This window comes from Lampetra fluviatilis, chromosome 13 (assembly GCF_964198595.1).
Source record: "Lampetra fluviatilis chromosome 13, kcLamFluv1.1, whole genome shotgun sequence".
Lineage (NCBI taxonomy): Eukaryota > Metazoa > Chordata > Hyperoartia > Petromyzontiformes > Petromyzontidae > Lampetra > Lampetra fluviatilis.
The window spans coordinates 13,387,698-13,400,965 of record NC_136287.1 but is presented as its reverse complement, the minus strand read 5'-3'; the positions used below and the strand labels follow the sequence as shown (position 1 = coordinate 13,400,965).

The window sequence follows — 13,268 nt, the reverse complement described above, 5'->3', positions numbered from 1 at the left end:
CCCCTGGGTCGACTTGGCCTAAAAATAACGAGTACCTGGTGCCATCTATAAACGTGTGCAAAAATCGCCACTGGGGAGACAAAGGCGGCCGGCCGTGGTGCCGACCACCCACCCGGTCATGTGCCACTTCACCAGGTTGCTGCTACTCACTTGGTTGCTGCTCGCAAACAGCACTTTCCCCAGCAGTCAGTTAAGGCTACACGGGTGACCTTTGCATTTCAGCTTACTATCCATGCCCTGCAGTTAATTTTATAGAGTAATGACATCCACCTCATTCGCTCCCTCCTCCTCCCTCCCTCTTCCTCCCTCCCTCCTCCTTCCTCCCTCCCTCCATTCCTCCTCCTCCTCACCCCCAACTCTGCATGACACGCACGCCTGTTGCAAAGCAGATTCATGAGTCACTCATCCCCGGTACACTCCGTAACGCCCTGCAGTGCTGGCTCTCGCTCTCTCTCTCTCTTTCCCCGTGCAAGTTGCACGGCTAATTATTACAATGTTATTTATTGTTTTGTCAACACGATTTGTTCTTTTTTTTGCTGCCACTGCTATTTTTACCCCCACCCCAGAATCGTGGATTTGTTAATATTGACTGATCGCGACGATGATACGCGCTGTAGTATTCAGACGTGGGCCTCATTTCATTCCGTCTGCTAAAAGTGGAAGGAATACAAATACTGGAAGAATAACCAGTTCGTCAATCCACTGCTGGATGAGAGCCTCCCACCCCGTGCAGGTCGTGGGGATTAATTAACCATACTTCACCAGGAATGGACTGTATATGTATGCATTCCTGTTTAATTACGGTGTACACGTTATGCAATGTGATGTGTATACAGAAAGCTAATAATAACCATCATTGTTGATCCTGAGCCAGGAGAGGAAATTCCACATTCTTGTGGTGAGGTTCGGTCAAATCCATAGCGCGGCCAGACGCGGGAGGAATGATGGTGGTGATGATGATGGCCCAATTTGACCTCGGGTGGGATTTATACAAAATCTCATGATAGTGATTGCTGCTCAATTGAGAGCTATACTCAGCCACGATGAATCCACTACTTGATCAAGGCTTCCCCAAGGTAATACGTTTCACTCACGGCCCTGCCACGTAACAATCCGGCTCCTAGACACACGCTGATTTATTCGCTCCATCTCTTCAACGGACGTCTTCTGGGGCATACCCCCCATCACTGGCCATGCCTCTGCTTAGCTACTTCGCTATCCCAGTGGCGTGTGGTGCCGGCAGAGACAACAAATCACCTATGTCTGCAGTTCCCTTGAATCTTGCAACACATGAAAGTGGCTGGAAGCACTTATTTCGCCCACCACCTATAGACAAAGCATTGCAATTGACGACGTGCAGGACACAGATAACAATTAAACAATACACTTATACAAGTGCATCGCTATACAGGTGTATTGTTACTGGTAGGAACTTCCTGGTTACACCAGCCCACAGGAGATTATTGTGTCCGTCAGTCCGTCGTGCAGGGAGGGGCTGGGTGGGGCTGGGTGGGGAGGTGCTGGGTGGGGAGGGTAGGGAGGGGCTGGGTGGGGAGGGGCTGGGTGGGGAGGGGCTGGTCACCCCGTGGTGCCCTTATAAAACTCAACGTTTAACCTACTCACGTCGGCTTGTGCCCGCCCTCACAGTCGGGCATATTGGCGGAATACACCACGCCGCCGTTGACCCTGGCCATTGACCGAGCAACCCAACGTTCCTACCAGCTCTCTCCGCAGGAATGTGTTATAGTGCATGTGCAGTTTCACACGTCAGCTTCTGTGCACCAGATTTTGTTCTGTCCACTGCGGGATGAGAACCCTCCAACGGCATGCGAGCCGCGGTGCTCGTTTGGCGATCGTTCTGCCACTCTTGTCGTCAGCGGCGTCGATCTGGAAGGTGTCTGCCAGTTATTGTCAGGTTTGATTTGTCTCGGGGTATGATTGATTCGTTATACACAATGACAGAAGGCAGCCTGATTTGTCCAGATTATTTTACGTCTCGCATGTAATGGATGGATTGGACACAACGTTCAAGCACACACAATATATTTTAATGCAACACGTCTCTTATTTATGTAAAAAATTGAGTAACAGTCATCAAATATGCAACTGTTACTCGGTTCAAATGATGCTTGATACTGTTACACAATAAAAAACGAAAGTAAATTAATCAATGACTTAACGCAGAATTGAGGTTAATAAGGCAACACCCAGTGCATGCCATGATGATTATAAGTCAAACTATGGAAACAAAGGCAATCCGTGTTTAAAATATGAAGCACAGTTAATATTTTACGCATATATTAAATTCTAAATACCATTGGTACCATATAGTCTGAGACGATGTTGCCTTGCGTTCCAGTGATTGTCAATTATAAGATGTGATAATCCAATTGTCGTGATGGGATTGCTGAAAGCGTCAGAGTGATGATTATGAACTCGCGTTGATGTCAATAAGGGTTGAGCCGTTCTCATGCGATGCATAGCTTACAAGCACAGCAGTGCACCCTGCCCGGCTCATGTGTACATCACGGGTGCTCCTGACTCTCTGGGCTCTCTGGCCAGGGCTGTTTGGCCTCTTCGGCCCCTCTGGCCTCTCGAGTCCAGGCTGTTTGGCCCCTCTGGCCTCTCGAGTCCAGGCTGTCTGGCCCCTCTGGCCTCTCTAGCACGGGCTGTCTGACCCTTCTGGACTCTCTGCCCCCTCTGGCCTCTCTGGCCTGGGCTTTCCCCTCTAGGCTCTCAGGCTCGGTCTGTCTGAACCCTCTGGCCTCTCTGGGCTGTCTGGCCCCATCTTTTCCACTCGTCTCAGAGTGTAACCTACTCACGTAAGCATCTCACGTATGTATAATAACTAAAAATTACATTTCTTATCGGATCTTTCCCATGAGAAAGAGAAGCGATCTATCTCGTTTGAGGCATTGGAGATCTCCCCAATGTAATTGGAACCCCACTGAGTAGCCATCAATCCATCCTCCTTGTTGGAAGATAAAAACTGTTTTTTTGTGTGTTTGGCGAAGTGTATCACTACAATTGCCACTTAGGGTAGGGAGTGTTCCATGCGCTGGCCGCGAGGCCATTCGACAAGGTTCTCATTGTTGCATGGCTCTCAAGTGAAGTTACACCCCTATCTGTGGTGCCAGGTTTACTCAACAAAAGAACACGTAATGTACTCGAACAACAATTAGTTGACCATTATGTATTTGAATGAAAAGACATTGAATTGAGACAATTGGTATTTAACACGGGCGGAGTTTGCTTTGTCCCTCACATTCGGAATTGCGGCTGCATGCAATTGTAATTTTTAATCTTAATCGTAAACTACTGAAAATGTATTAATAAAAGTGTCCAGTTTGGGAGGGGAATTGCCCCCGCCCATGGTATTTAACAACACTTAACACGATATTTGTGTTGTTGTTTTGGCATTTTCACGACAGTGGTGCCTCTAAGGCCACGACGATGGGGCCCAATGTTTGTCACCCCCAATGAAAAAACTGAGGCTGGCTCTCACAGCAATAAGAGCGAAAGCAATACCCTGCCAGTTATGTTCGGCTTAAATTTGTGGCAAAAACGCCGCGTAATCAACACCGCTGCCAGCCCCCGCCCCGCCAAGCAGACTGGAAAAAAATGTTTTAAACAAATTTAGCAATATTCTTGATTCTTTCGGTAAAGTCACGTAGAAGGGAAAAAAATTATAATAAAAATAAAAAATAAAATTCTCACGACGTTTCGATTGCAACACAAGCAATCATCATCAGGTGTGAAAACGAAACGTCGTGAGAATTGTATTGTTTTATTTTTATTATTGTATTATTTCCCTTCTACGTGACTTTACCGAAAGAACCAAGAATATGAATCCCTGCAGTCACGAAAGCTTTAAATCAAAATTTATCAATCTTTGGAAGAACGTAATCAACCAGGTAGGGTGTTGACTGTTGTGTTAGCCGACTCTCTGTGTTGTATTGCGTTATATTTCTAAGTTTACTAGCTTTGTTTTCTCATTCATTTTTACCTGATGACGATTGCTTGTGTTGCAATCGAAACGTCGTATTTTATTATTTAATTAATTTCCTTTCTACGTCACTTTACCGAAAGAACCAAAGAGTAATTCCTGCAGTCACGAAAGCTTCAAATCTAGTTTTAAACAAATTATTTGGTGACGCTGAATTGCCAGTAGCGCACAAATAACAACAAAAAGATCAACACATTCGTCAATACATATGTGTCCTCAAAAGTAAAAAAGGAAATATAACAGGCGACGTTTCGGGCAATGTCCCTTCTTCATTTCCTCAATGGGACAAGCCACTCTGGCTTTAATGATCGAGAGGACACCGGTTCGATCTCCCGCCGCGGCAGCTGAATCAGTCGAAACAATGGGGGGGGGGCAAAGTTTCTGAAACCGATCATCCTGCCGAGTCGTATAAACCGGTACAGAACAACCACGAGTTGGCTGACGCGCGTGTCCATGGGTTGCGTGGTGGCGCTAAGCGTGGGTAACCCCGCCTCTTGTAACAACGTCTCGGTTAGGTCGACGTGGCGTCAAGTGGAGAGGCCCTCTTCCACCAGCAGTGGCGTGAGCAGGGAATTGCAGGGCTGCGCCTTCACCGAACACCATCATCGGCAGGGTGGGGGCTGTGTGTGCGGGGGGGGGAGCAGAGGAGTTGGTGGGGGGGGCAGTCACCACCCCACTCCCCCAGCAACAGAAGCGGCCCGCACACCCAATTGGTCAACGGACGCGACGAGCGGCCGCGTCACCGTCAATTCTCCCGCCGCTGATTGGGCGAGACGCAACGACAACAAAACGCTGGCGGATCCGCCGATTGGTCGCCTGGTGCGGTAAAGCGCGCGCCCCCCCCCCCGTCTCGAGACGGAGCCCCCCCCCTCTCCACCAAGCACACGCAAAGCCCCCCCCCCCGCAACACACACACACACTGCAACCAATCAGCGGCTTTGTTGCGCTTCGATGCCACCGCCCCCCGGGATTGAGCCTCTGGCCAATGGAACGACTCGAAAGCGGTGGATGCCCCGCCTCATCCGAGGCCGGAGCCCCGCCCCCACACGCGGGGGGCGGGGGTCGGTGCGCGCGATGGACATGGGGCTCAGTCGTACGAGCGCCGCGGTCGGGGACGGACGTTGCTGGCCCGGGCTTGCCGGGGCCGTCAGCGTCAAGGCCACGGCCACGGGCGAGGTGATCGCCGCAGCCGCAGCCGCCAGCGCGCACTTCGCCTGAGGCGCGGTGACCTGAGGAGAACGGAGGAGGAGGACGGGAGAGGAGCGCCTCAGCCCCTGGAGTCGATATGAAGCCCGATGGTGGTGGGTGTTGTTGCTACGTCTGTTGAAGTGTCCGCGCTGTGCTACTGATGTGTGTGTGCTCCAGTTCACTAATGTGCGTATCACACAAGTGTGTGTGTGTATGCTGTCACGGTGTGTACTGTGTGCTGTACGACGGAATGTGTGTGCACAGTTGTGTATCGTGAGCACTTTGGCGTGCGTGTTGTGTGTACTGTATACTGTGGAAGTGTTAGTGCGACACGCTGTACTAAACTGCTCTTGGTATGTGTACACGGTGTAAACTAAACACTCGTAGTGTGTGGCGATGTGCTACCCACGATCGTGTAATACTACCGCAGTGTGTGTGTGTTACGTGTAGTAATATCCGTCGTGGTAAAACACTTTATCGTGAGTAATATTAGTCGCGAAAGCCTTTAGTGTTAAATGTGTAATATCCTGTCAGAGTGTGAGTACAATCTGCGTGCGCTGCACTACACTGGCACAATTTACTACCATAACGCATATACAGTATTCTTTCACTACCATAACTATATATACAAACTGTTCACTCATGTACTTCACTGTGTACAACACGACAACATGTACATGTGTGTTCAAACCTTCCAGCAATGCCTCTACAATGCTAAATAAACACCGCGCATCGCTTTGCTACGTACGGTGCGAAAGAAGTTCGTCGTACAATAACTACACAACACGCACGGCATATGTTATTATTGTTGCTATACCAATCAGTATCATGGCAGCAGCCTTCTACTTCTCACTACGTTGTGCGTTAACGCACTTGAAGTGTGGGGAGTGTGTGGACGTGTTTATCGGGCATGATTATCATCGGCCACGACCAATACACTGCTGGATGAAGCCACCCCCCCCCCTCCACTGTATATGTCAGCCATGGGGTTGTTTGACCATACTTCACCACATTGGTCGGCACTGATGAGCCGTGGTCGGGAATCGAACCCGGGTGAGACCACGTCCAGAGACGCAATGCGCTAATTAGTGCGCCACCGCTCCTCCGTTGTGCATCCGTGTGTACTTTGTAGATACGAGAAGACTGTAAAGTCACTAAAGTTTACACACATGTACAATTACTGTATTTGTCAGCCGTACGTGTCTGCAGGACACATCTTGCGGATATCAGGATCCGCGATGTTATCCGCAAAACCCATACAAAACCCCGTAAGGATACACGGTTCAGTATATTAATAACCCACTATGCACACTTTATACGTGAACTTGACTTCATTGTAGAACAACAAGGGGTTGGGCTCTCCGAATCAAGTACAGAGCCTGAGAGTTGAGTCTCCTTTAATGCGTATCCTCAGCACTCTTTCTTTATACCAGCCTCTAAACTCTGCCAGCAGTATGACTTGTACTGCGCTGTACAGCACCACACATACCTGCTAACCCCTTATCAGTGCCTAGCTTATTACAGACCGCAACGAATTGGTCACCCCGTGCCCTTTTCATCTGAACGTTCATCCCACAAAGTCCCATCACAATGGAGAAACACAAACAATCTTGATTTGAAGCTACGTGACTTTACCGAAAGAACCAAAAAGTATAGAGAAACACAAATAGACAAAACATTTTTTTTGCCCATATTGAAATGGGCTGTATGCCAGCAGTATGGACCTAAAAGCTCAATTTCCCTGTACAAGAATAGAGGATAAACCGTGTGGGTTGATAGGTACGAGCACATGTGAGCAGACAACATCTGTCTATCTATCGTCAATTTAAAGTTGCGAAACTGAGAAAAACGGCCTGGAAGATTTTTCCACTTTTGAGACGTAGACTCAAAACGTGGCGTGTTGTCATACGCACGCAGTTGAAATATATGGGGACCCATTTATAGATGACCCACTCAAAGAATCGGGAGACTTCCGTATAGAGAAGCCAACTGTTACATTCAGAGCATCGTATCCATCTCCAGCTAATCTCCATCCATCACGACGATATGTGAAGGCCTGCACTTTTACAATATGTAATCGTCTGTTGGCAAGAAAGCGAGTGGGGCATTATAAATCGGTGGGGTATCTATAAATGTATGACCCTGTACATTGCAAACACTCAATCGACAAACCGTATGCAATTTTAAACAAAAGTAAGACAAATGTATCTCGTGTAGCCTTCACAGATTGTTGGAGCAAGTGCTGTTAGCGAGCACCTATGAAGGCCGGCACGGTAAACGAGGGTGTGTGGGTTGCCAGCACCACGCCCGACCGCCTTTGTCTCCCCATTGGCGATGCTTTTACACACCGCACCAGGTACTCATTTGAGGCAGAGTCGACCTAGGGGGAGGCCCAGGACCGGTTCAGTTAATCGTCACCGGTGTTGGCCGTGAGCGGGAATCGAACTCGGGTTGCCGGGTTCGTAGCGCAGTGCGCGAACCCCTACACTACCCACTCCCGTATGGAACTATGTACACACATATACGTCCAAATGTATAAGGTAAACAAATTTCAGACAATGTACTCGTCATATATCTGTCAAGTATTCTTACGTAATCCATTGGCTGCACGGCCTTTTGGAAGTTCATAATATCAGCAGCATTGATTCCGTAAAAAGAGGATAACAACCTTGGGGCCAGTTTTGAAATTCAGTGTCTCATCAGCAGACTGAAGATGGCAGAGTGAGGACGGCTTGAATCAATGCTGGTGAACTGCCAGACGGTGCAGGCAAGGACAGTTGTTACCAGCTTGTTCACTTGTCAACCAGGGCTCAATTCGCGTGTTGGTCAGTGTTCCTGTCCTTGACGTCAGCATCCTGTCAAATATTCATTGCAAAAGGCCGTGATATGTCTACGACCAAAACAAACCTCGGCGACCATTCGGACACTGGTCCAACATGAGTCTCTGTAAGATCCATGAATCAAATACGGTGGCGAGATGTTAACCACCTCGCCTGGTACACAGGAGATCGTGGGTTCGACCCCGACCCCGACGCCTGCTGTATATTTGGAGTTAGCGTGTCTCTCTCCTCATGGTCACGTGGATTTTTTTCCGGGTCCTCTGGTTTTTCTTTCCAGATTTAGATCCAACGGCACGAGTTTAGAGTACTTGGCCTGCTATGCATTTCCATATGAATAGCCACGATCATTTGTGGCCCGGTCGCTTCTGAAAAAGAGCAATACAGCTCAGTGGGCCTTAACCTGGTAAAAGTATTTTTTATAGTTTAGATTGTGCCCATATTTGGTGCACAAATAGACAAGGAGGGTTAACGAGCGTGTACATTACAGATATATAAAAAACAACAGTTGCCTACGTGACGACCAAATAGTGTGGAATGCGCCCGATCCCGTTGTATCTCCAGAGCTAAGCAAGATTGAACCTGGACAGAGGCAGCGTGTGGGTGGGTGAAGCACCAAAAGACAAAAATCCCCCGTATAGCCTTCACAGACTGTTGGGGCAAGTGCTGTTAGTGAGCACCAATGAAGGCCGTAACGGTACACGAAGGGGGTGAGTGGCCAGCACCACGACCGCCTTTGTCTCCCCAGTGGCGATGTTTACGCATCGCACCAGGTACTCATTTGTCGACCTAGGGGAGGCCCAGGACCGATAATCGTTACTGGTGTTGGCCGTGGCCGTGAGCGGGAATCGAACTCGGGTGGCCGGGTTCGTAGCGCAGCACGCTAACCACTACTCTACCGCTCCCCACACCACACACAAACTCACATGTTGCCACGGTGCGTAGGGGAAGGCGACGCGTCAAACATCCATTGCTGTACTGTATTTCTATGCTTCCCATGTCTACTCGTCCACACCCTCACCATCCCGCACTGACCGTGGTGGAGAAGTATGGTCAAAACAGCCCCCGGCACCTCGCACAGGTGTGGTTGTCCTTCCCCCGGCACCTCCGATTAGAACGGTTGGCTGCGTGCGGTGCGAGAGAAGCTCAACGTACGTGCGTACAGGTGTGGGGGGTTGACACGTGCATTATTGTACGGTACAACTCGTGTTTTCTGGGACAAAGTGGGGAAGCCGTCTCATTTCTTGAGCAAGTGTGTGTACGGTATAAGAGAAGTGTTCCTCCTAATAGCTACGGAAACAAAGTCTTATCTGTGATAACTACAAATAATAGGAAAAAAGAACATCATAGTCAGTATTCATCTCCATTATCCGTGGGTAATCACGGGGAATCGGATGGATTTAGGGCCTAACTGATGATTAATTTGCGAGTTATCTACAGACAAACGAGGATAATGACATACGACTAGAGCTCTGCCCGCCCCTTTCCTATTGTACACACATTTGCATATATAATAGGGCTAATCCACAGATAATGGGACATTTGGGTGGCCAGGGCTATTGGGTAAAAGGTGTTGTAGGCAAGAGAGCCAGAGATAATTCGGTTCCCCTCGTCGCACGCTCACATGTACGCTCACGCACAATCCGCTCCTGGTTGAAGACCTCCCCGACGTGGCGTCCGTCATTGGGGTCGTCTGATCATTCTTCACCACGCCGGCCAGGCCGCGTTGGTTGAAGGGGGGGGGGGGGGATCCCGAACCGGTTCGCCGTAGTCAGGAATCAAATTCAGGTCGCCGGGTTCATCGTGCAAGTTCGCTTATCCACGTTCACCCGCCCCGCCACATGCTTGCGTTACACACGCACGTAGACACGTTCATGGATCGTAGGCACAAGATCCCGAATATTTGAAGGCGAATAAAGGTGTTCATCAATGAGCTCCGTGCCTAAGAAGCGTGGAGAATATAGATGGCATTGTCATGTCTGGGAAGACCTGGGGCGACGTGTCGGTTGGTGGTGCAGGCAAACTTCCACACAGCTACGTCACTACACTACGAGTCCAGCAACCGTAGTTCAATTCCCTGCCATGGTTAACATTGGCGGCGAGTCATATGTGGACTAAACCTGGTCGTCTCATTCACCAGCCAGCACTGACCAGGCGTGGCGGAAGTACGGTCCAACAATCCTCGTGGCCAGCATGGCTAGGAGAGGCCCTCATCCAGCAGTGGATTAACAGTGGATCGGCTGTAAATCTAAATACATATGCAAGTGCTTCGAACAAAATAAATACCCATAACGCACTAATTTGAACTCGACCTAGCGAACACTTGGCAGGACCCTCTCGGAAGAGAGTCACGGGACTCTGAGCCTTTCTGGGTAAGCGAGCGTAACGCAATTATAAAGACACAAGGTTGTGCTGGGTTCGTGTGGAAGGGGAGCTTGATGGTATTGGTTTGAGGGGAGGGGCTAAATGAGGAGAGGGGGAGATGGCTGAATACTGGAGGAGGAGGGGGGGGTTGTGAAGAGGGGGGGTGAAGAGGGGGGTGGGATGTGAAGGGGGGGTATAGGCAAGTCGGCAAGGGATGTAGGGGGAAGGGTTGGCGTGATGGGGAAGGGACACTTAACGTTGGTGGTGGTGGCCGTGCAGAGATACGGTAATAATGTTGGAGGGGGGCGGGAAGCATACTGCGTGACAATTTGCAAGAGCGCGTGTAAGCATATGGGTCCTCGTGTGCTGAAACACGGACGTGCGTTCGCGCAAAAAAATCAAACGAGGCTCCTCCGACGCTTAGCCCTGAACCCATTGGCGCAGGTGCGTGCGCTTTAGCGAGCGCCCGTTGAAGCCCCGTGGTGCCGCAACATGCGTTGTTGGTAACGGGCACCGGCACCGCACAATAACGGTGGCCTTTGTCATCAGGCTGCGTTCACTCACAAAACACCACGGGTTGTTGCGTGCCTGACGAGGAATCTTAACCCGGGCTGCTGGGAGTAAAGCGCAGCGTTTGTGCCGTGATGTGTCCTGCTCCATATTAATACACACACACACCTCCAAGTAGCACGGTTGGCTATGTACGGTGCGAGAGAAGTTCTACATACATACATACACACCGTCAAAGTCAACCCGGCTTGCAGAGATAATTGCGTGGTGCAATGTATGCTGCGCCACTGCTCCCCACGCAAATACACAACAAAAACAGCTGCGATTTGTCACCCAGGGGTGTTGACATTACCCCTGCACTCTTGCCAGGCTCGTGCCATTTCAGGCCGTGTAAAGTGGAGGAGGCTCACTGGAAGGTCACGAGACAGACCCAGATGCGGGTGAAAACGACGAGGATTTCTCCCCGTTGCGTTTACGGGGTTGTTGCTCTTCGTTGCTTGGCACGATGTCCGACGTTCGCTCGGTATCCGAGCACGTGGAACGAAACGTCGGACATCATGCCAAACGACGCGTCGGAAGACCTGGAAAATACATCGGAGAGCTGTATGGCACGGCCATGAAAGCCTACGCAGTAGCCAATTGCGAAGATGGCTAGCAGCTTCTCCACTTACGCACTGCACACGATGCCAACTTGCCGTCCTTTAGGGACCGGATGCTCCGGCTTGTTGTTTTGGGCATCACTTGACGTCCTCGTATCTTCATCGTATCTTCATCGTATCTTCATCGGGGCGCTGCCACTGCCACACACCAGCGGCTCGTTTTAAAAGTTCTCTCTGCAGAAGTTGACATTGACACCACTGGTACCAGCCAACAGCAAGTTTACTCTGCTCCGGGTTCCCATTTATCAGATCAAATTTACAGGTTGTTTTATCACACGCAGTGTCACATTCAGCATCCCTCTGCTCAGTAAAACATTGAGATGCTAGGACATGTGGTGGCTGGGCACGTTTCACGATCACTGGCTGCCAAGGTAGTTCCCCAATTCCTCAGCAACCAATGAGCACCACACTCGTTCTTGCAATGCCGAACGACTCTGAATGTTGGACGAAAGGTGGGGCTTGGGATGTCGTGGTCATTGAGCATGGTAGTGGTGGTTATCTGTACTCTCATAGATCGATGAGTTTGATCAATTCTATCCAATTTATTGGCTCAAGTCATTTAGCAGAATCATCTTATTGGGTGACTTCTGTGCATGAATTAGCTACGATGTTAACACTTCGGTAAGAGCGATTGAAAGGCATGAACCAGATAACCGTGGTTTGTGGGCTTGCATTTACCAACATGACATCTTGCAATCGGCAACATCCACACAACATTCATCCATGCACGCCATGTCCAAGCACGCACATCTACTGACCTCTGTCGTGTGTGGGGACATATAGGGAGACCAGAAGTTGTCACTTTACAGCAGGCTGGATGGCCGTATGCAAGATGAACTTGCGTGTTCTTCTTCTTCGGGAGTGGGAATCCATCCACAAGCCACATTCGAGCTCACAATGTGGCCTGAACTCAATGGCCACCTGTTTTTGGTTGTAGGAGAGAATGTAATCGTTGTGCACAGCTGAAAGTGGCATTTGAGAGGGAAGTGGATGAAGTTTATGATTGTGGCTCTTTCAGCTGATATGGCGATGCTGGGTTCGCAATCAAGCTTCACCGTAAATCATGGCTAATGGATAAGGTGTTTCCATGTTGTTGAGGGAAAGTGGTGGGCCCATTCTCTCTTACTGCAACAAGACAAAGATCACCCATATATCCTCAACAGACTTTTGGGGCAAGTGCTGTTAGGGAGCTCCTGTGAAGGCCGGCACAGTACGCGAGGGGCTGGGTGGCCAGCACCACGCCGGGCCGCCTTTGTCTCCCCACTGGCGATGATTACACACCACACCAGGTACTCATTTGAGGCTGAGTCGACCTAGGGGAGGCCCAGGAGCAGCTCAGAAAAAGTTTCTGGTGTTGGCCGTAAGCGGGAATCGAACTCAGGTGGCCGGGTTTGTAGCGCAGCGCGCAAACCACTCCGCCACTGCACCACTGCTCACCAACTGCAACATAAACACATGTGCAGCAACAACCTTCATTCGCCTCGAAGTGGTGATGATGTCACCACACAGCTTGAGCCAGGCTAGGTACACTTTGAGGTCACATAGAGTGTCAAAGTCATGCTGGCTGACGGTCAGTCATATAAATTGCATAGGTTTTACCGGTTAACAGACCAGAGTTAAAACGGTTATAAACTGTTTTTTATTTTACTAGGTAAGGCCGACGGAGCTATTTCGCTCTTTTTCAGAAGCGACCTGGCCACAAAT

General features: G+C 49.8%; 1 protein-coding gene across 1 annotated transcript in view; it reads left to right on the top strand.

Moving 5' to 3' along the window:
• The first annotated feature begins 5,026 nt into the window (after positions 1-5,026).
• The window catches only part of ATOSB (atos homolog B), a 78,829-nt gene continuing 70,587 nt past the window's right edge, over positions 5,027-13,268 (top strand). Inside the window, exon 1 of the mRNA XM_078862339.1 lies at positions 5,027-5,307. Coding sequence (XP_078718465.1) covers positions 5,292-5,307 — 16 coding nt within the window. The 5' untranslated portion in view covers positions 5,027-5,291. The remainder of the gene's footprint in view (positions 5,308-13,268) is intronic.